The sequence below is a fragment of the Urocampus carinirostris genome, chromosome 18 (assembly GCF_059441175.1).
Source record: "Urocampus carinirostris isolate Australia breed hairy pipefish chromosome 18, RoL_Ucar_1.0, whole genome shotgun sequence".
Lineage (NCBI taxonomy): Eukaryota > Metazoa > Chordata > Actinopteri > Syngnathiformes > Syngnathidae > Urocampus > Urocampus carinirostris.
In genome coordinates, this window is record NC_142366.1 from 6,204,244 (window position 1) to 6,230,903 (window position 26,660).

Below are 26,660 nucleotides of genomic sequence, written 5' to 3' on the forward strand. Positions count from 1 at the left end.
GCTTCCTAATGTGTTCCAAACCCAAAACAGCTCTGATAAAAGCGGATAGGCGCGGTGGGAAAAAAATATATAAGTGCTCTTTGAACTCAATTTGGGCATTGTAACACATACCGGTACTTAAAAGAGAAAATATTCTACTTTCAACTTTTTAAGAACAACTCAAATGACGCACCCCCCTTAAAGTAACTGGGATACAAGCTCTGGCATTAATATTATTAATATATTTTCTGAAATCACCAAATGTCGTGAAATTAAATGCCCTGAATCACTATTATTTGTCTGGAGATCGGGTTTGGGGACTTTGTTTAATTATTTCTTAAAATATAAGGTTTGAAAAAAAAAAAAAAAAAGAACATCTTGTTCAATACCTTTTTGTGTCGAAAAGTTTCCCGGCCCCTCCTGTAACCCCTTAAAGCTCTGCCGGGCTATTGATAAACAAAGCAGTGTCTTCACAATGTCACCAGTCCCTGAAATACGTCATGCCACATATCTTTGGAAAGCTTAAACTTTTGTCTTTTAAAATGTACTCATCACAGAAACATCACGATCAGTCTGAAACACGGTACCCAAAAACTATAAAGCCGGTGTAGTTCAACAATTACGTTCCTGGTACCGATCATCAAATGAGATGATAGTCTGCAAACCAGTGAATCCAACAGTGTACAATATTTACTCCAAAACACAATACATCCGACAGATTAAAAAAAATCCACCTAAAAGCAATCCTGCATCGTTTTTCTAATCCTTGTTGTAATCTGCTCGTTTTGCACCACAACTCCCCTTTAAAAATAGACGGACTTGTCAGATGATGTTAGCCTCTGACTTTATGATTGACACCACTCTTGGCCGATTGCAAGCTTTTTTCACGGTCCTAAGCCAGTGACAACCTACGAAGGTCTGTAAAAAACGTCATTAGAACTTCGGATTCAAAAATCTTCAGCCAGTAGTGACCGATTTAAATGATGATTGACACATTGGTTGGCCAATGAAACTCCCAATGTGATCTTATGTGATTTTACGTGGTTCATAGAACTCGGAGCGGAAAATAAACGTGTGTAAATGCAACCTGGGATCCATTTTTAAGCACAATTATCACACGCAAGTGTGCACAATCATGGATTGACTTCTGGAAAGAGAAGTCAAACATTTACAAGTCTCAAATTTAGCCAAAGTAAAATACACAGTTGCAAAGATTTTAGTGCTGTGAACTCGTCATCTCCAAATGGCCACTTTTGGAAACGCTTTGTCCTTCCCTCGGAAAAATGTGTAAAACACAATGTTTGTTTTATCAGACCGTTACCAAATTTGACCTGGGACCAGGTAAGGGTTCATGCTGTTTTCCTAGGTGTTTTTTCCAACTTAAATGCCTATGCTACACTCTTTTACAGGCATGTGATAGCAAAAATAATTCAGGCGAGAATATAAACCTTCTATTTCTGCGTGTTCCAACTTGGATGACTCAATGTTTGTTGCAAATGCAGTGATTTTTTTTCAGTTTGGGACAAAACGTCACAGTCTTACCTTTCAAAAGAGACCAAAATCGTCCATATTCTTCAAATGGTTCAAGAACAGCATTCAATTTACTTTGGGTACGTCTTGGATTGGGATTTTAGGCTAAATTTACGGGAACATTAAGGGGTTAAGGATTTCCTGAGGGTTTTTTTGGCGCATTCTCAGGACTGGTTTTATGGAAAATCTGGCAAAATTGATTAAGTTTTAAAGAAAGTGGCATTTTTTTGTGCCTTAGCTTTCTTGCAACCTGTGTAACGGCTAAACTGTCATTTTTTGGGGGGTGCTTTAGCTCTTTAGCGACGTGGCTAAAAACTAAACTAATTTTATGTGCTGCAGCTCTTTTGCGATGTGGCTAATGGCGACGAGCTGGACATGTTTGAGGCCTTGGGGGGACGCAGGACTGCCCACAAACAGGAAGTCCACAGCCTGGAGGCCGTCAAACTTCTCGAGTTCAACCTCAAACAAACACTCAGCGCGATGGTCAGGCGCCTATTTGGACAAGGTTCGAATTTAGGTGAGCCCGCTAGTTCCGCCCACTCTTCACCTCATCTCTCTTGGCAGACTTGGAGGTGCGATGGGTGGACTGCTACTTTCCTTTTACTCATCCCTCTTTTGAGATGGAGGTACGTTTCCGTGGCGAATGGATGGAGGTTCTTGGTTGTGGAATCATGGAGCAGCAGCTGCTTAACTCCGGTAGGAACACATGTGAAAAAACAAAATATAATTGTTTCCCATTCATTTCTGTAATACCCTAGTGGCTAGACAGTCTAGGGGGGTCGTAGGGCATGCTCCCCCAAAAGAATATTCTGTACATTTGAAATTGTATACGATTTAATCATAAGCCCCGACCCCTTACTTACTCAGACAGACATTGAACTTCCTATGAAGAGTGCTTTGGCAAGTGTCACAGTAGGAGACATTTCACAGAAGGCAATTGATGCTTTTAGGGCCCACAAAGGTCACATAACATCTTAAAGTCACCAAAAGGGCCTGAACTATGCATTGGAGGGTTATATTCATAATTTTATTGTTGAGAAGGTCCATGAAAAGCTTCGGGCAAAATTATACAGGTCACAATGCAAATGTGATAAACTTCATCTCGTTGTCATCACCATCTTTAACAACCAGTTGAAGGACATGCATTGTTCATGTACTGCAAAGTGAGAAATGTGATTTACCTTCAACTAATTAACCCAACTTGACGTGAATTTTAAAGCTTTGTTGATGTTACTAGCTTTTATTAATCTAAACCTAGTTTAAAGATTCTTGTTAGCCCAGCTAAAAATTCAGCAAAAGCAGAGTTTAAAGATATACTAGGCATTTGTAAATGTCTGGTCCTTTACACTAACAATGTTGATGTAATTGATCTGACACATCATTGGAAATAAATCCATAGGGAACTGGGTTACTGCTCCCATATAACAGACGCTGCCCAACTTACAAACGTTCCGGACGATCGTTCGTAAGTTGAATTTGTTAGTAAGTTACTTCAGTGCTATATTTTGTATGTTTAAGGTTTATATAAGTATGTTTATGGCTTGTATAAGTAACTTGTATTGTTTTGTACTAAATAATAAACATTTCATAAAGTACTATGCTCTATAAAGATAAATAAAGTTGAGTATAACTGACTTTTGGGAGATAAGCTTCAAGAGGTCCTCCTCCGTGTTCGAGTGGCCCAAAAAAAGCAATCCAACCGTTTTCTCAACCGCATCAAGTTTTCTTATTCCACTTTCATTTCAAAAGAAACGACTCGCCTCTTTACACTTTACACCAACAGTATTGAATGGATGCACAAGATATTAAACAATAAAAATGTCAAAGTTCTTTGCGCACTGGAGATAGTATAGACTTAGTAAAGACAGTACTGTATATAAGTAACCAGTATCTTTTTGTACTAAAAAAGAAACATTTCATAAAATAATATGCTCTTTCAAGATAAATAAAGTTGGGTTTAACTTACTTGTGGAAGATGCGCTTCAAGAGGTCCTCCTCCGTGGTAAAAAGTGGCAGACAAAAAGCGTTCCCACCATTTCCTCAACCGCGTCAATCTTTCTTATTACACTTCATTAGACTTAATTTCAAAAGAAAAGGCTCGCCTCGTCTTTACACTTTACACCAACCATATTAAATGGATACACAAGATATTAAGGAATAGAAATGTCAAAGTATAGACTTAAACAGTAAAGAATGTTTACCCACGAACTAGGAAGAGGAAGCAGATTTTGTTTCTTCCGGGTGGATGCTGGGTGACCTCTCACAGCGCCAAACGCCGGTGGCAGCGGAAAAAAGCACTACAGTAATTTCCGGTATTGCAAAAAGGTGCACACAATACAAAATCTAACTTACAGCAATGTGCAGATATTTTTCGACATCCCGACAAAATGTTTGTATTTACCCTTTTACGTGAGTCGGATGTCCGTAAGTAGGGGAGCGTCTGTAATGGTCTCTTCCATTATGTGGACACACTGCGGGGGAAGCGAGGCAAAGGTTAAAAAGTTAACGTTACTATGACTCGACTAAAGTACAAAAGCTAGCACACAAGATGCCACTTCCAGTAAACAAAGTTAGCAAAGATGTTCAGGGGAGAACAGATTAGGTAGGAGGGATGGGGGGAGTCCTGTAGAGTGACTTCATGCTCGTCACTGTGTTTTGTTTGTATTTATCAATATAGCATGAAAATTGTGAAATTAGGAAATAGGCTCTGTCAAACACTAAGAAAGATGCACACCAAGAATGAGCTTACTGAAGCTGCAGTGATGACACAAGCCAGGAGATGGTGGCAGCAAGAAAAAAATGTTCAAAATCCGTACAGCTCCTTTAATGCAAATAATAATAATAATAATAATAATAGCAACAACCCATTGAGAGTGAACATTTTAGCACGGAAGGTCTGACTGACTGAGATACGTAGCACAAAAACACACCATGTCGTTTGATATCATTCACATTTTGAGAAATCTAAAGTTATTATTTTTGATTTCACATTTATATATATTTTGGAAAGTATTCAGTGCCAGAGGTTTCTCACTAATGGAAAATGCCATTTTGCCATTTCGACTCATTTTTAAGGATCTATAGAAAACTTTTATTTCAGTGCTTTTTTTTTAAACAATGCTTTCCATAAATACAAGGGAACTTTGCTTGAAAAATAACATTTTATTGAAAGAACACTGAACTAATGCTTGAATGATGCATGAACTATTTCCGATGATTGATCAAACTGTTTCGCTCACACACTCCATTGCAAAAGCCCCTCGTCGTGTGGACAAAGATCAACGCCATCCTGCCATCTTGTGGTGATTTATCATAATGAAATCATTCCCAGAGGCTTGATATTGACTGATCGCCAGTGCCAAAATCTTTAGAATATTTGTTAAAATGTTTTGGCATCAGTTCAAATCCAGCTCCAGACTTCCTGTGCGGAGTTTGTATGTTCTCCCTGTGCTTGCGTGGATTTCCTCCGGGCACTCCGGTTTCCTCCCACATTCCAAAGACATGCATTTCAGGTGGATTGGCCGGTCCAAAGTGTCCCTAGGTGTGAATGAGCGAGTGAATTGTCTGTCCCTGTGTGCCCTGCGATTGGCTGGCAACCAGTTCAGGGTGTCCCCTGCCCACTGCCCGATGATTGCTGGGATGGGCTCCAGCCCCCCCGCGACCCTAATGAGGATAAGCAGTACGGCTAATGAGATGAGATGTTTTGGCATTCAAAAAAAGGATAATGCTTCTGGAAACGCATTTATACGTTATGGCACTAACTGAGTTAATAATACAAGTTTATGAGACCCTGGCAGGACTATTAAAACCCTGGCGACCCACCAGATTCTTCCTATGGTATGAAAAACACCGGGATAATGCTTATTTTTTTCTTTACATTAAAATAGTCCTTCTACTACATGACAGCTCTTAGTCCCACCCACGAAAATGCTCACTTTTAGCAAACATCCTGCCAAATAGGGAGCCACTCGCCCGTGAACCGACTTCCCAGCCACGGCTGCTTGTTCACATTAATTATTGATGCCTTCAAGACATGGAGCAAACGTGCCCGTCACGTTCACCGCCACTGCTTTTGACCTGCCGCTGCTACACGGTGCCGACCGACTATCGCACCGAGGACAAAAATAGTTCAAAGACGTTTTGGCACGCGTCTCTACTGCGGCAATGTGGCCGGTTGCTGTGGCAACGGACCACATTCAACACCTCTCCCTTCCTCGCATCGCCCCGATATTTCTGGAGACAATAGAGAGCCCATAAAGCCAGTGAGGACGCCAATGACTGCGGTAGAGCAAATGTGGGTTGGGAGGGTGGAGGGAAGAAGTGGCAACAGGGGACACCGGTTGGCGTGTCTCTTATTTAATAGTGTGACCGCCATATGTGACGCCCCAGGCCGAGTGTGTGTGAACTGGTGCTTCTCTTGTGGGATTGAAGGGGGGGGGGGGCTTAAGGACAAAAGGAGAGCTTGAAAGAGGAAGTCCGAAAGACGAGAATAAAAGGAAGGGGGTGATAAAATGATGAAGGAGAAATTAAAAGGACAGTGTATTATTTTGCCTTGCTTACCTAGCTATGTTTAATGCAGTTGTTCTCTAGTGGTCCGAGTTGAGGAGCCACCATTCCATCCTAATAAGAAGCTGCGACCTAGATCAGTAAAAAAATAATCACTTTTATGAGAGGATTGTGCACTTTAAAGCAGAGATAGTAAAATTGATACACCTTTATGTCCCAAAAACGAAATGACCAGCAAAACCACTTCAAGTACCGTGCATGCATGTAAGCCTATATCACACATAAAAGACCCCCAAAAACTGCTTTAAAATAGCCACGTACTAAAATAAATTGGTACCCAACAAAATAATAAAATATATACCTAAACATCAATAATTATTTGATTATTTAGATAATAAAGATTAACATACTAGAAAAAGGTAAAAAATAAGACGTTCTTAGACCATTAACTGTACCTTCTAGCGGCGCTTCAATGGCAGACACTGGTACATCATTTTTTTGTATCTCACGATCATTTCCTTCCGTTTGATTGTTGTTGTCCCTGCTTTTCACTTTTCCCTCCCCTCATTACTAACCTTTTTGAGACCCATTTTAATGGGCAGAACGGGGAAATAAACCAACTAAATCACAGTAAAATGAGATGTGTTCCCTCTCAAATGCGCAGAATGAGAAAACATGTAGAAGAGATTGGGCAGGGCATTATCGCCATCTACTTTTAAGGAGTGTAATTGACCCTTCGTCTTCATCTTAGCCTTATTTTGCCAAGGCAAAGGCCTGCAAGCCACTAATAACGGGTTTGCGACCCATTTTTGGGTCAAGACCTACTGGTTGAAAAAGACTGTTTAATGCACATATGCCAAAGTAAAGGCCCGGGGATCAGATGTGTCTCACAAGAAGGTTTTCTACGGCCCCAAAGATGACCTTGATACACGATCTAAATCTAATCTACAGTATGCACCTCATCTAAAAATAATCAAAATTATTTATAAATCCCGACTTGTGTGTGTGTGTGTGTGTGTGTGTTTGTGCGAGCGTGCGTGCATGCATGCGTATGTGTGGCTTATAGGCCTTGAAACAGTTGAACCGATTTTTGTGAAAATTTATACAGAAGCACTTTAGGGTTCTGGGAGTGTTTTAAGATAGGTTTCTTGTCGAGGTATCCCCAACAAATACCAACAAAATCGATAAAAATCTGTTTTCGTGTACAAGCGGCTCTGAAGCCGCATGTGGCCATGCAGCTTTTTAGTTCTCCATAGTGGCTGCCTGGACCTGCCCAACAATCTCGTCCAAATAGAAGGCCCAGCAACAGCAGGCCCCTTATGCTTGTTGTACTATAAACCAAGAATTGTTGAGTATTCTTTTACTGTACTGTACCTCCTCATGATGAAACCATGATGATTTTACATAAAACTTGAGCAAAAGATACATTTTAAGATTTTTAAGGGTTTTTCATTTGGATTTTTTAAATATGAATAGCACATTAAGACAATTCAGACTTTCTTATTTAATTAGCAAAATGTAATTATGTAATGTAGTATTAATGTAGTAATACAGTAAATACAATATTTTATACGACCAGCTTAGCCACATGTGTAAAACTCATAGCCCGCAGGCCAAATGTGGCCCACCACATCATTTTATGTTGTCTGCAAGAAAATTTCAATGTAAATGGTCTGCATTTATATTGAGCTTTTCAAGTCAATGAAGACCTCCCAAAGTGTTTTACAATGTGCTTCACACTTTCTTCTTTTACACACTAACTTACTGATAGCAGCGTCAGCCATGCAAGGCAACTACCTGCTATCGGGGCCATTAGGGATTCAGCGTCTTCCCCAAGGACACTTGGACATATAACATGGAGGAGCTGGGAATCGAACCTGCGACTTCTTGATCTCAGAAGAGCTAATGCAGCCCAACATGCTGAAAGAAGCACAAGAGAAAATTTGCTGCATCAGGCCAATTAATAACTTGCAGTTTTAAACGTGTCCACTGGATTTTGCCAAAGCCAGGTGCCACTGGCAAAGCACCCACTGTAGCTGTATTTGCCTACTACCATTAATAAACCAGCGGACATTGAGCAAGTCCATTCAGACATCATTTTACTTCAAATAACTCGCTGGCGTGCTGTTTAAAGCCCCAGTGTGTAATATTCGACCACTAAATGGCACAGTTGTGTAATGAGAATAAAAACCAGTGCCACAAGAAGCAGAAAGACGCCAGACAAACATGGCGGACTACTCGGTATGGATACCACTTAGGTCCAGAAATGTGTGTTTCTTTAACATATCTTTTTTTAATAACATTGGTATGATAGTTCTTTTTTTGCTTAGTATTCAAATCAATGTTTTTTATTTTACTGAATGAAACACTTAAGAGGCACTTAACATTATATACAATCCCTTTAAGGATTTTTGAAAAATACAAAATCTAAAAAATAGCACTTGGGTGTCTTTGCAGATGTCTAAGAAAGGTTTAGCTCCTTTCTATAATGGATATGAAACCTGTTCCCATATTCAGGTAAACATTTCTCTGGAGGCTTCGCTTCGCCATTGCATTTCTTTTTGCCCTCGTGATAAACAGCATCTGGCATTAGTTCGCACGGCACTATACTATGACGCATCATCTGAAATGAAATGAAATGATCTGCATTTATATAGCGCTTTTCAAGTCAATGACTTCCCAAAGCGCTTTACATTGTGCTTCACATTTCCCAATAGCGGCCGTGATCTGTGCAGCCATGTAAGGCGCTAACCTGCTTATTGGGGGTATTGGGGGTTCAGTGTCTTACCCAAGGACACTTCAGCATGTAACACGGACAAGCTGGGATTCGAACTGGGATCCCTTAATCCTAAAACGATCGCTCTACCTCCTGAGCTACTGCCGCCCCAAAGGTCTGAAGAGTATCTTTCCATCTCTAGATGAGTTCTTTCAACTGTTCTTGTTCGTTTAAGGTGCAGACGTTCCATGAAGCAGTGGTAAAGAGGTTACTACCACGCAATTTAGGTGTTTTCTTGCCACTCACACACTTACCACCTCCGACCTGGTAGTTAGTGGAAGGTGCTGTCATTTTTGACACGGTCGATGACCGAACTGGTATCAAGAGTGAGTTGTTGTTTTTTTGGGCAAGTACAGCCTGGCGGCACCAATCCCTCTCCAGACTGTTTTTTGGGTCCCCCACATGAAACAGGTACAGGCTACAAAATGTGTATTCGTGCAAGAATCCGGTATCCATTACACCATTTGTTATGGGAAAAGCAAAAAAAGAAGGTAAAGTTTCCAAGTGGTAAATTATAATGGATCCAACTGAAAATGTAAGATACATATTACTGTGATATTTACCCAACAAGTATAAAAAACAAATCCATTCGTGTTTACTTAAGATTTAAAAAATCATATGTCTTAATTAATACACACGCAAGATTAAATAGGCATATGTAAATAACAGCTATATTTGTGGCTCTTCAAAATACATGAGTCACACTGAATTTCTTTCTTTTAATTGTACTGGGGAAATTGTAAAATTGGCTTTGAAAGTCCTTAAAAAGTGCTTGAATTTGGCCATGAAAAAGGTGTACACACCCTGAGTGCAGAGAATATGGTCATTTTTAAGGGTCATTCATGATTTTTACCACTACGAGGCACTAAATGTGTGACTTCTTTTCATCATGCAGAGGTTTTTGAGTTTTCCCTTGTCCTCGTGTCGGTTTCAGATGAGGGGATCTTGTCATGGTTGTCTGTGCATCCCTTTTAGGAGTAAGGGCTTTACTAATAAACCTGATTTGACTTGTCTAAAAGATACACACTGTGCCTTTAAATGTCATGGATTCAATCTAGAGCTGCTGGAAGACTGAGCGTTTTCTCATCTCATCTCATTAGCCGTACCGCTTATCCTCATTAGGGTCGCGGGGGGGCTGGAGCCCATCCCAGCCATCTCCGGGCAGTGGGCAGGGGACACCCCGAACTGGTTGCCAGCCAATCGCAGGGCACACAGGGACAGACAACTCATTCGCTCATTCACACCTAGGGACAATTTGGACCGGCCAATTCACCTGAAATGCATGTTTTTGGAACGTGGGAGGAAACCGGAGTGCCCGGAGCTCAGACTCTTTCTCAGGGACGTGACTAAGCGTCTGGCCACTGACAAACGTTTCAATATCTTCAGCAAACCTGTTGACATTGAGGAGGTGTCGGACTACTTGGAGGTGATAGGACAGCCCATGGACCTGTCTACCGTCATGACCAAGATTGATAAGCACCAGTACCTGACAGCCAAAGACTTTTTGGTGGACATCGATCTAATCTGCAGTAATGCACTAGAGTATAATCCTGACAAAGATCCTGGAGACAAGGTGATAAGGCATCGCGCGTGCAGCCTCAAGGACACGGCGCATGCCATTTTTGCATCTGAACTTGACCCAGAGTTTGATCGCATGTGCGAGGATATCAAAGAAACACGCAGAAAGAAGGACCAGCTGGTGCCTGCTCAACCCAAGCCAGCTACACCAGTAGTAGCTGCACCAGCAGCTCCCGAAACGGCAACGCCACCAAAAGCAGAAGCAACTTCTCTGAGTGCTCCCGGAACAAGGAGGAGTCACGGAGCCACTGAACAACAGAGCAAGGCCAGCACTCGGAGTGAGGCCAGGGAGAATAAACAATGCAACCCTATTCAAATCAAGAAAAAGCTTCGCCGACGACTGTCTTGGGAACGGGGCATCATTCGCAAGCATAAGCCATACATGAAGGGCAACGATGAACAGAAGGTTGAGGAGAACACTGAAGCAGAAATGGAAGTGGCAGGTCCCAACGACTTAAGTCTGACTTTAGACGAGTCTTCCTGTGACACCCCTGGACTACGGGAAAATGGCCATCTCCCTAATGTCTCATCTATGGAGGAGGAGAGTTCCAACGAGCCTCCGGTTGGCTCAAGTGACCCTGCGAAGGAGTTGGAAAAGCAAACTAGGCTCAGTTGCCCAGGAAATGATCCCCATCTGCAAGCAGAGAGGGACAGTCAAACTGATGCTAAACCTCCAAATGAAAAATCTGATTCTCTTGAATCCCAGCATACAGAGGCTGTCCACGTAACACAAGTGAATGGGAACGAGTCTATGGATAGCCTGGACTCTCAGTGCCTGGAGAAAAGCAGCAAGGCTAGCGAGGGAGGAGTTCATCAGAGCACAACAGCCATCTCAGAGGAAATGGCGTCAAAAGGAGAGGGCAACAGGGTTGACGAGGAGGAATTGACGAGAGAGCAACCTGTAATATGTCCGGAGGAACATCCGAACAAAGAAGGGGACGCCCAGGCGAACACAAGCAAGGGGACCCCGTCCGAGCAACTGAAAGTTTCAGCCGTGGGGACTGAAAACGAACCCAAAGGAGCGTCCCCACAGCCGCTGCCGCCGCCGCCTCCTCTTGTTGTGGACCACCAGCAACTATTGGTGCTACTCAACATGGCGGTAAGGAAGAGCGAGGGCTTCAGTGTGGACCAGATGGAGAGACTCTACTCGGTGCTGAGCCAGTGTATATTTTCCCACCGTAGAGAGTACGACAAGAGGAGGCTACTAGAGGAAATGGAAGACAGGATCCTTCTCTAATTCATGAGGCAGCGCGTGGATTCATTATGCATGTTTTTTTAACATGCGTGAACAGAAGACGCACGCCTGTGCTTCCCAGGGGTTTCCCATCCAACAGATGGGATGTGCCCGTGACCACGCCTCCTGGCCGAAACCTGATTTACACAAACGTCCCTGGGGACACAAAAAAGGGTGGCTAGATGGTGTCCACACGTGTGTGTGTGCGTGGTCAGTAAAATCTGATTAAAATTGTGTCGGTAACAATTAACAGGCCCTCGGAGCTGTTGCCTGCAAGTGTGTGAGGCTCAGGTGTGAGCTTTGCTTCCTAATCCATCCCCTCGAACCCCCACCTCCATCCCCACTCCTGAATAAATAATGCAAACGCCCACAGATGCCTCTTCATCCTGCTGTCATTAAACAGTGCACCATTTATCACGTCGAATTTTCTCCTTGTGATGAGTCAGGGATTTGTGCATTTGTGTGAGCAGGTGACGGAAAGATGGAGGGAAAAATAAGGACGTCTGTTACAGACTGGTGATGGGAACTGTGGCTCATTTTCGCCTCAGCTCAGTAAAAATGCAAATGTGTTTTATTTATTCAGACCTTTACCTTTGCAGTAGATAAGAAACAAGTAAAAAAAACTAACAAAAAAAAAACTAAAAACAATAAAATACAACAAGATTGAATAATATAGAATAAAACTGTCTTCATAATATTGAGTATTAAAAGCCATCCTGTATAAGTGGTGTTTTAGCCTGGATTTAAAGAGGCCCATGTCAAAAAAAATACTCATTTTGACAGTGAACTGATTCCAGAGTCTGGTGGCGGCATGAAAAAAGGCTCTGTCACACCAGCGTTAAGATTTTGACCTGAGAACTTCCAGCACAAGTTAGTCCTTGGAACTCAGAACTCTACTCGGATTGTGAACAGTTAAAAGCTCAGATAAATATGATGGAGGAAGGCTGTTATTATCAATTCTAATAGCTTTTTCTAGGTCAGGAATGCTTAAAAACAATTAAACTTTTTTAAAAGAAGCACGTACCTACAACATTGTCGATATGTTTGTCAAAACGGAGGTGACCGTCAAAAGTCACACCCCGGTTTTTGACGGTTGAACGCATCTTAGAAGACAGGGTGCAGAAAAGAGCCGAATCTTTCGGATTAAAAACCGTTCTTCAGATTTAGGGTTAATACGGGTGCTAGAAATCCTTGAAAACGCTTGAATTTTAATGTTGTATTCAATGATTAAAAAGTCCTTGAGTTTCGCTTGTAAGTGCTTGAAATTGTTGCCATGTTATTCCACACGTCTGCTTAAAAATGACGCATTGCCATTGCATTTCTTCTTCTTTCGTGATTAACGGCAGCAGGCATTTGTTTGTATGGCATTGTCCTATGAAGCGGCATTGCCTCCTACGGGTGACGCTCAAGAGAACAGGTGCATGCTACATCTGAACAGGGCACTATCAAATGTCATTCAAAAAATGAAACTATTGTTTCCTAGTGGTAAGTTGTAATGGAAAGAACCTCCTGCAACTGAAAATGTAAGCTACATTTTTGTGAGGTTCCTGTGTGCTATGGCACTGATTGAATGATTGGGCACCCTTAGGGCTCATTAGAACTCTAGTATGTGTGTGTATGTAATGACAGTTTTGACTGACTTACTTTGTGGGATTTTCTGACAATCTTGCCCTCTACGCCTCGCTGCTTTAGTAAGACTTCATTTATTCCAGCCTAGCTTTGTTAAGGACTGTGTTTTTGGACACGTTTTTTTTCCACTCCCTTCTTCCTTGGAGCGTTTTTCGTTTCCTCCCTGATTTTTTTTATAGAGTGTCAACGCATGTGTCTGCACTTGAATCCTTCGGACCCCAACCTAACAATATTACTATCATTTTCACCCAATGTATGGGGCGAGATTTTTCTCAAAAATATTTACACTAGTATTGTTGGGATCCATAAATATATTAGTAATTTACTCAGGATCCAAAAATCATATTTTTTGATAAATACACACGCAAGATTAAAAATCACATATGTAATTCAAATATATTTGTGGCTATGCAAAAAATTGGATTTCATATTTTTATGATACTGGAGAAAAGTCCCATTTCATCTGGAGGGACGAAAGCATGACCAACTTGGGTGCCGAGGTGTAGAACTTGTTTGGGTGTTTGGGCAATTGAGTTGGCCATGGGCCCAAAAATTTTGTGTGTTTTTTTGTTATTTATTTCCCTTTTATTTTCTTTGTTATTGTATGTGTTTGTCTTCTTGTCGGTCACCCCTCTTGAGGTATATGACCAAGGTAGAGAGATAGATAGATAGATGATACTGGAGAAAAGTCCTTAATAAGTGCTTGAATTTGGCAAAGAAAAGGTGTACTAACCCAGCAGATGGTTTATGTTGATTTAATCCATATATCACCAATTATGTAACATTATAAACAAAATTAGATAAAGGAGCTGTACGGAATTTGTCACTTTTTTAATCGCTGCTGCTATATACTGGCTTGTGTCATCATTGCAGCCTTAGTCAGCTCATTCATGATGCGCGGGCAAGTATGTGTATTTTGAAGAACCGCTCAAATTAACTGCATTTGAAACAGGCCTTTTCTTACCTTCAACATTTTCATACTACAGTAACAAAAACTGTGATGATGAGCTCAATGTCACTCTCAAACCACCCCACCTGGAAAATTGGCCTGAAAGTGCTTGAATTTAAGATACATTTTCTGTAGGCCTTCAAAAAGGAGTCAAAATGGCAAAATTTTCTGGTACCAGCACTTCCCATTTGAGAGTAATGTCTGCCATTGAATCAGTTAAAAAAGTTAAAAGTAAAATATTTTCTCTATTAAGGACATCTTGAACGATGCACCCCACCTTTTATGACTACGACATTCAGTTGCGTTCAGTAGTCTCGAACTTACGGTAAGCAAGACAGTTAGTTATCACGTTGAATTTTCTCCTTGTGATGAGTCAGGGATTTGTGCATGTGTGTGAGCAGAAGATGGAAAGACTTGGGGGAAAAAAAATGGCCGTCTGTTCCAGACGCCCCCTCGTGTGTTCTCGCACTTGTAATGAGCCGCCCTCTCCTGAACTTTGACCCCTGTGTGACAGACAGCTCTCTTTGCCCCTTTCATCCCTACATACCTCCTCCTCCTCCATCATCCCTCGCTCTGTCTGCCTCCCTAAAGCCCACCGGAGAATATGACTGGTGGGCAGCTGGTAGTCCTGCCCCTCCCCAACATTTCCCTCCCGCACATAACCAAAGGACTGAGGTGACAGCTTTGAGAGGGTTGTTAATTGTCCCAGACATGACTTTAATCAGATTTTACCAGCGCGTGTCAGCATTGTTCATAATGAAACTCTCTTTGGACGGGGGCGGGGCTAAATGACGCAATTAAGTGCACATAAAATCCAAACTATGGTTTCATTCTGGACTGCAGAGCACACCAGATAAAAAGCTTAATGCTCAAATTTAAGAATATATCTTATTTTTGTCTTTGTACGAGACACACCGGATTTAAAGCTGTAGGCCTGACAGTGGGCTGCATTGTTTGAGGTATCCATAAAAAAGTTGAAAGTTAAATATTCTCTTTTTTCAAGTATGTTTTTACATTGCCTACCTGAGTTCTAAGAGCCCTTATGCTTTTTTTTCAGACACGCTTATATGCTTTTATCTCACTTATTGCAACAGTGTTTCTCAACTCGCTGGTTGGGAACAGAAAGTGGGTCACGGACCCGTTTTTAGTCGATGCCCTGCCAAAATAATGCTAAGTAGAAGCAAAAACAGAGGGTCGATTGCACTCCTCAACAGTAGATAGCGATAATGCCCTTCTCAATCTCTTCTTCCTGTTCAGTCAATGGGCATCGTCTCAGTTGTGATTGAGAGGGCCCACATCTCACTTTGTTGGGATTTTGCTGGTTTCATTTCCTTTTTCTGCCCATATTAAGGAGTCCCAAGACAATTAGTGTGATAAGGGGAAGGAAAAGTGATAAACAGTAAAGTCAATGATCGGGTCAAAATACGAAAATAGTGTACAGTGCTATTGAAACTCTGCTGAAAGTATATTACACGGTTTCAAAATGTTATATTTTTTGCTTCTTTTTTTTAACCCGTTTATTAATCTTTATAATCTACCAAATTAAACAATTATCATTGTTTAGGTACACATAATATTTTTTTGTGGCTATTTCAAAGCAGTTTTAGCGGGTGGCTTATATGCAATGTAGCCTAATATGCCAGTATATGCAGTACTTAAAGTTGTTTTGGTCTTGCTGGTCCTTTTGTTTAAAAAAAAAAGATGAATATATTCTATTATGTCTGCTTTAAGCTTCATAATCCTTCCATTCGATAAATTGGAGAAGTGGAATTTCTTTCTTGATTTGGGCCGCAGCTTGTAGGGTAGAATGGTGGGTCCCCTAATCAGACCAGTTGAGAATCTCTGTTTTAGACAGCCGTGGGTAAGAGGAATGGGGGAGGGAGGGGATTAGTCAAGTTTTCAGCTGTGCCGTTCATGTTCACTAGGTCTGTGTTTTTAAAATATCTGACCATGCAAGATGGCAATTTCAAAGCCGGGCACATACAGTGTTTACTACTCGATTCTTAAGAACGTATTGCTGCCCCTGTTTATGGCCCAATTTTCACCCTGTCAAAATGACGGCCGACCTTAAAATCTTCCTTTCGACTCTTGAAAAAATTACGTCTGTGAAGGATGATTGTCAATTGATATAACTTCTGCATACTCATTGATGCAAAATGTGTAAATGTTTATACAGTCTTGTTTAACTGAGATTTGGTTACAAAAGTCAAGCTTTAAATTGCTTTAATAAATAATCCCTCTCCCGAATCCTCACAAAAAGGGGTTTGCTACGGATTTGGACCTACAAATCAAGTTAACCGGTCAGGCTTAGTCTGGGTTGGGCTTTTAATACCTGCAGGCCTTAGTCAGGTTAAATATTTTTAGGCCCAATCTTACCTCTATAAAAATAATATTTGTCATTTGTCGAAAAAATGCTGAAATAATCTCCCTCCCAGAAACATTTTTGAGTCCGCAATTCAGTCTGTGCACATTCGTCTTGGGAGAGTCACAGAGGGCAAAGCTAACATTTGTTTGTGCAGCGATCCATCTCAGCAGGCCCGCCATGTTCCATAACAAATAGTGGGGGTGGGCTTAGACTTTGGGGGAGGGCACAAAAACCACCTGATGTTTGACGCAGACTTGGCATTGGTGTAGGATGAGTAACTGAGATCTGTGGTCATCCAAATGGGGGTTGGCTGATCTCCATGGGGTACTTTTTTTCAGCTCAGGTTGCTTATGGAGTGGAACAAAAGACGGTGATGCTGGAAGCCATTTTCTAGTACGGCGGTGGTGTCAAACTCATTTTAATCATGGTAAAAAAAACATTGTCACGGGGTCGGTGTTCGGCCGAAACGTCCTAACCTCTAGACGTCCTACCGCAGGCTGACCTGACAAAAATTTTGTTTTCCTCTCCAATGAAGTAAAAGCAGCAACACTAACACTCAGAATTATTGCAAATAAAACTTACTGATGATATAAAACGAGGATTGGCATGCATACATACACTGCGTGATTACCATAGTCAACAAATGCCATGCTAAAAAGCTACCACTGAAAAACATGCCAGGCTTAAAAGCTACAAGAGAAAACAGTATTATGAAGCAGTGAAAGAGTCAAATAGAACTAAATAAAAACGAAAATCGCAAGTACTCACTGCTTTTAAAGGCTCAAATCGTTTTCAGCGTTGTGCGTATGCACTGGGCCTTGGTAGGACGTCTCGAGGGGTAGGATGGACTTTCAGAACACCGGACTTGTCAATTAATGGCATAAAAAGTGTGCATTAGTTGGGGGGCTTTTCGGAGGCTCACAATTAGATTATGATTCAGGGATGTAGGATTTGGTTCTTTTTCCTTAATATTGTTTACCTTCACTATGATTTAATCTCTTGTAGTGTTTATCAACTGTGCATTTGTAAAATATAAAGCAATACAATTGAATTAATTCCCACTACAGTTTATTTAACTCAGATAAATTCATGCAGACTGGAGATTTACAAAATTGCATACAAACATTTAAATGATTGAGTTCATGATTTTAAACTGATTTTGATTATTTTTTTATATGAGTATGCTTACCTGAATATAGGAATGTTGCTGTTATATTTCATATCTATTACAGAAAGGAGCTAAAGCTTCTTTAACCTCTGCAAAGAGACCCAAGTGCTTTTTTATTTTTTTAATGTATTTTTCATATTGCCTTAAACAGTGCATAGGTGACTTTTATGTTAAGAATTACAATGTCAGGATGGGTTTCCTTAGTGTTCTCTAGTTGATTAATGGTAGTCCCTAAATACAGTTACAGTGCGTGCTTTGCAAGTGGCGCCTGGCTTTGACATTTTTAAAACTGGAGGTCATCGTTTGCCTCATTTTTCTCTTGTGCTTCTCCCAGCATTGTCTCGTGGGCTACATAAAATGCAGTGGCGGGCCCTATTTGTGCCGCGAGCCTCGAGTTTGACACATTTCGTTCGGTGTTTCTCAAACTTAATTGTGACGTGGAAAATTTTTATCAGAAGTTTTCTTAAGGGAAACCCGATTCAGACTCTAGCTCCAACAGCCCGTAAGGGAATTCAGTCTGAGACCTCCAGTTTAGGTCCTAGTATCATAACTAATTTTGTCAGTCTCTATGAGTACACAATACAAGGTATACGCAAGAGGCCACGTGGGCGACCCAGGATACGCTGGAGAGACTATGTCTCTGGGCTGGCCTGGGAACGCCTCGAGATCCCGTCGGATGAGCTGGAGGAGGTGGCTGGGGATAGGGACGTCTGGGCCTCCCTTTTAAGGCTGCTGCCTCCGCGACCCGACCCCGGATAAGCTGAAGATGATGGATGGATGGAAGGGTATACGCAAACTGAGCGGTTGCTTGGTGCCCGGCAACCACTAGGAAGCTCCCAAGACCGGTTTACTTCCATCCATTATCTGTACGTTTATCCTCAGTTGGGTCGCAGGTGTGCTGGAGCCCATCCCAGCTATCTTCGGGCAGTGGGCAGGGGACACCCTGAACTGGTTGGCAGCCAGTTGCAGGACACACAGGGACAGACAATTCACTCTCTCATTCACACCTAAGGACAATTTGGACCGGCCAATTAACCTAACATGCATGTCTTTTGGAATGTGTGAGGAAACCGGAGTGCCCCGAGGAAACCCACGCAAGCACAGGAAGTTTCGATCTCATGACCTTAGAACTGTGCCCCACATGCACTACCCACTGCACTGCTGTGCTGTCCTACCGGTTAACTTATATATAATTAAATAGATATCCTTTTTTTTTTTAAAAAACTCAACTTTTGTTACCTTATTTCAGGTATCTCTGTGCATTTATATATTTAAAAACTACTTTTTTGACTTAAATTCCGTTTTTGTACATTTGTTGTTGCAGATAGTTTAATTTTGTACATTGTTTCATGTACCTTTGTGCATTTATATATTAAGTATTTGTTTGTGTGTACAGGGTTCCCGCGGATCCTGCAAAAGGCATTATTTATTATTCTAAAATGTCTTAAATACAATTTTCTAAAGTCTTAAAAAGGTGAACACTTGAATACGATTATGCATTTATTTGAACAAAAAAATTGAGTAATATTGATTAAAAAAATTAACCGATATACTTTCGTGTCAACGAGACAACGAGTGGCTTCAATAATGGGACCATCAAAACGGTGATTTCAGTCGGGCCTTTTAGCGCAGATGCATGTCTTCGGTCTACCCACAATACACATACCAACTTCAAACAGAGACGTTTACTTTGGACCGTGGGAAAATGTAAATCTAATGAGAAGTGGCTTTCTGGCGAACATTTTTTGCCATGGCTGAAAGTGATGTTTGCGTGCAAGAAATAGATGTGTATTTTTATTTTGTTTTGTTGGTTTCAATTGCGTTTTTTTGTTGTTGACTTGGTTCTAAAATTTGTTTTCAAAATGCATTAAAAAAAGTCTTTAAAAGTATTGGATTTAACTTGCCTTAAGCTGTGGAAACCCTGGTTGAAATCCTGGACATTTGTACCTTTGTTTGTTACAGTTAATTTAAAATATACATTTTAAATCAGATTGTGTTTGCATTAAATAGATGGTTCATTTTGTTACTTTTAGACGGCCTGGATAACTTTCAGTATCCCACTTTGTACTATATCACTTTGAATATTAAGTGTAAATAAACCCCAGGCTGCTCTCGTTGATAAATTGAGTACCATTTCAGGTTGGGGGTAAAACATGTCTGGCTTCCCTTTGAGGTTTTATGTATTGATTCCTGTGTGGTCAATAGAGGAAGTTGCTTACTTTGCCTAATAATAATAATAATAATAATAATAATAATAATTTCCTTGTATTGTCATTCTGTGTAACAATGTACACAGAACGAAATGTCGATTGCACCTGACCCGTTGTAGCGAGCCGATGCAGCCGCAGCCAACAGAGGGCGCCGCCGACCACTTTTTAAGTCTTAGGAATGACTCGGCCGGGGCGCGAACCACCGACCTCCCAGTCTCAAAGCGGGCGCCTTACCATCTAGGCTACTGAGCTGGTTATTCATTTGAAAACACTTGTATCTGCTTCCGTGGCCTTATTCACAATCTAACTACAACAGTAACGTCTCCATCCATCTATCCATCCATCCATCCATCCATTATCTGCACCGCTTATCCTCAGTAGGGTCGCAAGGGGAGCTGGAGCCCATCCCAGCTATCTTTGGGCAGTGGGCAGGGGGCACCCTTCACCGGTTGCCAGCCAGTAGCAGGGCACACAGGGACAGACAATTCGCTCGCTCATTCACACTTAGGGACAATTTGGACTAGCCTGACATGCATGTTTTTGCAATGTGGGAGAAAACCGGGGTGCCCGGAGGAATCCCACGCAAGTACGGTGAGAACATGCAAACTCCACACAGGAGGTTCGATCATATGAACTCAGAACTGTGCCGCACACGCGTTAACCACTGCGCCGCCGTGCTGCCCCCAGTAACATCTCACATCTAGTGTATTATAAGTGTATTCTTAATGACCGATTAGAACATGAAATAAGTTGAGGTAGGTATTCAAATAATCAAGTAATAGGGAGCCCCAAATTCTAGTTTTGCTTAGGGCCCCATAAACGCTTCGGCTGACCCTGCACAATACATTTAACTGCAATGACACATGGGCCACTGTTCTGATGACATCATCCCGCTGACACCAATTTGCCATTTTTGTGGTCCTCGCCATCATCTCGACTGTCACCATATTCATCATCTGCAAATGTCGTCATTCTCAGAAAAAAACAATCTGTCCATCTGCGATATCTGAGTCAAGCATGCTTGCGCATTAGTCACTAGAGCATTTGAGGGAGCGCGATGAAGACATCATCGTGTTTTCACAGTGAAGACACGATAAAGACATTAGCGCGTCTTCACCATGAAGACGTTTTGGGCGAGCTATAATGAGCGTCTACCTCGGCAGCGTTTGATGTGTCCCCCGGGAGGCGGTGGGCGGGCGGAGTCGGCGAAAACAATGAGATGATAATGAAGAAGACGAGGCTAGAAAACCAACTCTGGGGTTCTTCATATCCTTCTCACTTTTGTCGGATGTCCTGCGAGAAGGATTAAGGTCATGAAAGTTGTCAAGGACAACCCTAACTGTGTGTCACATGATTATTATGAGCAGAAGATGAGTATAACATTCATCACCAATTGTCTGGATGACTTCTCACTCAGATACCAGATTTTAATCGCGATTACAGTAAATTCCAAACTACAGGGCGCACTTGATTAAAAGCTGCATGCGCAAATTTAAGGAAAAAAACTCAACCAGGTCTAAGCCAGCTGCTAAACCAAAGCAACCCGCCGGGGATGCGCCACACCAAGACCCTCATAAGGGCCCAGTGCGTGTCCAAAGTCGCTGCAGACACCATGCGCCTCGTAAAAAAAGAACAACAGGGTTACCGCGATGTCTTAAAAAAATGATCACAATTGACAACTGCAAATTAAGGCCTCAAAAATGTCTTACATTTTTTTACAAATCTTTAATTTAGCTCTGTATCTGTGTGATAGAGCTAATAACTGTATGGGTTCTTACAGCTTAAGACAAGTTAAATTCAAGACTTTTTTAAGGCTTTTTGAAATCAAATTTAAGACTAAGTCGACGAAAAAAAATCACAATTGAAACAAACAAACAAGACACAACTATTTATTGCACACAATACATTACATCCATACACATTACCACGCACAGCTTTTATCCATGACAAAACGTCCACTTCTCATTAAATTGACACGTTCCCAAGGTTCAAGTTAAACATCTCTTTCTGAAGTAATGTGGGTAAACCTAAGACATGCGTCTGCTCTGAAAGGCCCGACTGAGACTGCATCACCATTTTGATCTAGTCCTGTTATTGTAGTCACGCCTTGTTGCCACTAAAATAAATTGGTGAATTATTAAGATAAGCCAATTGATAAATCTTTTTATTTCCAACAAATATGTCTGTAAGTATTGTATGTATATACCATAGCCATATCCTCTGGTGGGAGGTGGCTAGAGTCATGAACACACTCATATTCTTGCATTATTGACTCTTTCTGGGAGTTTAATACAGAGGAGTGGATTCCCAGCCCCATCGCTCAACTCAAATCATGTGTCGCTGGGAGTTATTAGTGGGTGTGGGCGTTAGATGACCAAACCCCCACAATTCCAACCTCTAATGCCTAGCGCCAAGTAGGGAGGCGACAGGTACCCATGTTGTAAGTCTTATGTATGACTCGGCCGAGGCTTGGACCATCGACCTTCCCGTCTCAGGGCGGGCGCCTTACACTCAAGGCCCTCAAATATACTGGACTGTCTCAGAAAATTAGAATATTGTGATAAAGTTCTTTATTTTCTGTAATGCAATTAAAAAAACAAAAATGTCATACATTCTGGATTCATTACACATAAACTGAACTATTTCAAGCCTTTTATTATTTTAATATTGCTGAATTTGGCTTACAGCTTAAGAAAACTCAAAAATCCTATCTCAAAATATTAGAATATCATGAAAAAGTATACAAGTAGGCTATTCAACTAATCACCTGAATCATCTAATTAACTCGAAACACCTTGCGAGGGTTTTCTGAGCCTTAAAAACACTCAGCTTGGTTCAGTAAACTAAATCACTGCTGATCTGTCTGCTGTCCAGAGGACCATCATTGATACCCTCCATCAGGAGGGTAAGACACAAAAAGAAATTTCTCAAAGAGCAGGCTGTTCACAGAGTGCAGTTTCAAAGCATATCCACAAAAAGTCTGTTGGAAGGGAAAAATGTGGCCGGAAACGCTGCACAACCAAGAGAGATGACCGCAGCCTTAACAAAATTGTGAAGAAGAGCCGCTTCCAGAATTTGAGGGAGCTTCAAAGACAGTGGGCTGAAGCTGGAGTCCAGGTATCAAAAGCCACAGTTCACAGACGTGTCCGGGAAATGGGATACAATAGCCGTATTCCCATGGTCAAGCCACTTCTGAACTCAAGACAACGGAAGAAGCGTCTGACTTGGGCTATGGAGAAGAAGCACTGGACAGTTGCAGAGTGGTCCAAAGTCCTCTTTTCAGACGAAAGCAAGTTTTGCATTTCATTTGGAAGTCAAGGCGCCAGAGTCTGGAGAAAGGCTGGAGAAGAGCAAAATCCAAGTTGCTTGAAATCCAGTGTGAAGTTCCCACAGTCAGCAATGGTTTGGGGAGCCATGTCAGCTGCTGGTGTTGGTCCACTGTGTTTCATCAAGTCCAGAGTAAATGCAACTGTGTACCAAGAGATTTTAGAGCACTACATGCTTCCATCTGCTGAAAAGCTCTATGGAGATGAGAATTTCATTTTCCAGCATGATCTGGCACCTGCCCACAGTGCCAAAACCACCAGTAACTGGTGCACTGACCATGGCATCACTGTCCTTGATTGGCCTGCTAATTCCCCTGACCTGAACCCCATCGAGAATTTGTGGGGTATAGTTAAGAAGAAGATGAAAGACACCAGACCTACAAATGCAAATGAGCTGAAGGCCGCTATCGAAGCATCCTGGGCATCAATAACACCTCAGCAATGCCACAGGCTGATTGCCTCCATGCCACGCCGGATTGATGCAGTAGTCCGTGCAAAAGGATTCCCAACCAAGTACTGAGTGCATCAATGGACATTTTCAAATGTTTGATTTAGTTTTGCTGTTATAGAATTATTTTTTTTACTTGGTCTGAGGAAGTATTCTAATATTTTGAGATAGGATTTTTGAGTTTTTTTCAGCTGTAAGCCAAAATCAGCAATATTCAAATAATAAAAGGCTTGAAATAGTTCAGTTGATGTGTAATGAATCCAGAATGTATGACATTTTTGTTTTTTTAATTGCATTACAGAAAATAAAGAACTTTATCACAATATTCTAATTTTCTGAGACAGTCCAGTATATCTTATTAATATGTTCACATTTTTAAGACTTTTGAAAGTTGGATTTAAGACATTTTAATGCCAATTAAGGCCTTTCTTTTTTTACAGAACAGTGAATTCAATGCATTTTAAAACTTTTCTAGGATCCGCGGTAACTCGTGTGTAATATGTGATCTTAAAAAAAAGGAAAAAGTATGAAATGTTGTGTCGTAAAATTATTTTTTATTTTCTTCGACTTTATTAATCTCAGACCGATAAATGCAGTGTGTCACTCGGGAAATTCAAATTTCTTTGAAAATGCAGCATTACTTTGGAGCTTTACTTACACTAAGACTCTAACCCACTTTCGTTACTGGAGTAAGTTTGGGAAGGAAAAGTGTAGGTTTAACTCGTGCTTGAATGATTTCAAGTATAGCTTCAAACTGTACCAGGGAATGAGTGGCAAATGCGTGAACCCTTTGCGGCGCAGGCATCAGGTGTGGCATAAACAAAGACTGCAGGTCTGGCGTAGACCTTCGTCACTGGGTAGCCCAGCTGACGTTCGGAACCTGTCGCAGCGGGGACGTAAGGTGCGGCAACGATAAAGATGGTAGTCGGGAGCGGACCTCAGTCACGGCATCGCCCAGCTGACCTCCTGAACCTGTTGTGGTGGCTTGCCGCACCGGGCCTAAGAGGACCGGGAGCAGGCATGGGCTTTAGGGGTCTCGGTTTTACAACGTGGTCATTATGTCCTCCCGCCATATGCATTGCATTCTCCTGTGTTTCCCAGGGATTTGGGGTATTGTACTCAGTCTCTTCCTCTCAACAGCGACAGCTTGCGAGTTGCCACAGCGCCTGGGTGGGTCCCTACCTGTCCCCCAAACCATCCCCCAAGCTGTCTTTGCCACGGCCGCCTCAGTCCTACCCTTAGTCTAAGCTTGGTCGCGGCTGAGTCAGGGGCCATTCCACTGTCGGTGCCAGCTCGGTCCGGCCGCAGTTGCAAACCATACCTCAGCCAGCGGGTACACAATCCCTTCCCCGCTCCTTCGGCACGGGGATTTAAATCCTTCCCGTCGAGGCCAGGTGGCATGGAGCTCCAGAGTCTGTCACGACTTAGTGCCCGCCTCCTGTGTCTCTATGCTAAAATAAGTGCAAGATTGATCTTAAAGTTCATTCGATGTGGTCTTGAAAAGGTCTTTAAACGTCTTAAATTTGAATGGAAAAATTCTGGGGGGAACCCTAAAAAAGCATCGTATTGTAAGCCGCAGTGTAAAGTATAGAAAAAAAATAGCGTCTCGGATGTATGGTTTCTAGCGCTATGATAAAAAAGATGGCTGCTACCACATCCAATCAAAGCTCCTTACAGACAGACGTTTGCGGCGGACAGATGGCAAGGCCGGCAGGCGGCGCCTTTGCGGAATTGACGCCGACTAGGGAGGATATCTTTCTGCCGCTGCCGCTGCTCTCGCGTGTCTTTATCCATTTTGTCGGCAGCCGAGGACGCCGTTCAGGTGCCATCTGCGAGGCTGCGGGCCAGATTAAATGCTGGTTCCCGTCACACCGCTGAACGGCATTTCGAAGCAACGCTACTTCTTACGTGTGTCCCCAGGATGTACCATGATTGTTTGTTTACAATTTGTGAGCTTAATCCTAAAATCAAGAACCAAAATCTCAAAATTGTATGACAGGAACTTCTGAATACATAGGTCATTGGTCCAATACATTTCTGAAGATGCTCCAGGCTCTGAAGCGCAGAAGCAACCCAAAGTCATCTGACCAAAAACAGCTCAAGGTTGCAATGCAGTTTTTCCTCCGTGTTGAGTTTTAATGAATTCTGTCAAAAGGTCCATCCCTCCTTCCATTATCTTCTACTTATACAGAGGTCGGGTCGCAGGGGCACCAGCCTCAGCAGGGAAGCCCAGATCTCCCTTATCCACAGCCACTTCATCCAGCTCATCCGGTGGGATCCCACAGCGTTCCCAGGCCAGCCTAGAGACATACTCTCTCTAGCATGTCCTGGGTCGTACCCGGGGCCTCCTGCCGATAGGACATGCCCAGGACACCCGAAGGAGGCGTCAGGAAGGCATCCTTATCAGATGCCCGAGCCACCTCAACTGGCTTCTCTCAATGCGGAGGAGAGGTGGCTCTGCACAAAGTCCCTTCTCTTGTTTGAGTTCACAGGCAGCTTTGTAGCTGCATGCTGCTCTTTGGTGCTCCTTAGTGGCGCTTTTTCAAAAATGTTTCATCGTGGAAAATCATGTGGTTTCTGTAGATGGAAAAACATGACACATTCTTAACATTTTCCAATGAATGTAGATATTGATTATATAAAGCTGGTAATTTTTTTGCAGCTCCAAACATGTTTTTTCTGGGTTCAATATGGCTCTTTGAACAATTTGGGTTGCCAACCCCTAGATGACGCCAGGGACATCTGTTGGTTAAATAATACACACTGTCCCTTTAAGACAATAAAATTACTTTTCTCACCATGATTTCATAATTTACAAATGTTTTTGGACCAACATTTGAAAAAATTGGATGGTCCTCCCGCAAGAGTCGGAGAACTGGCCACCCTGACATTTTCCTCAACTTATTAACTACCAGAACATAATTTTCAAAAGCATTGTTTCTTAGTGTCAGAACATCAAATA

At 42.0% G+C, this 26,660-nt stretch overlaps 2 protein-coding genes across 3 annotated transcripts in view; both read left to right on the plus strand.

Moving 5' to 3' along the window:
- fars2 (phenylalanyl-tRNA synthetase 2, mitochondrial) overlaps positions 1-26,660 on the plus strand; it is a 44,563-nt gene that overhangs the window by 6,017 nt on the left and 11,886 nt on the right. For both annotated transcript variants that reach the window (XM_088322607.1, XM_088322606.1), the window contains exons 6-7: positions 1,849-2,014; positions 2,074-2,205. In XM_088322607.1, coding sequence (XP_088178733.1) covers positions 1,849-2,014; positions 2,074-2,205 — 298 coding nt within the window. The remainder of the gene's footprint in view (positions 1-1,848; positions 2,015-2,073; positions 2,206-26,660) is intronic.
- LOC148348225 (ATPase family AAA domain-containing protein 2B-like) lies at positions 10,074-11,606 on the plus strand. The gene has a single exon (XM_088322839.1). The coding sequence runs from the start codon at positions 10,074-10,076 to the stop codon at positions 11,604-11,606; it is 1,533 nt and encodes a 510-aa protein (XP_088178965.1).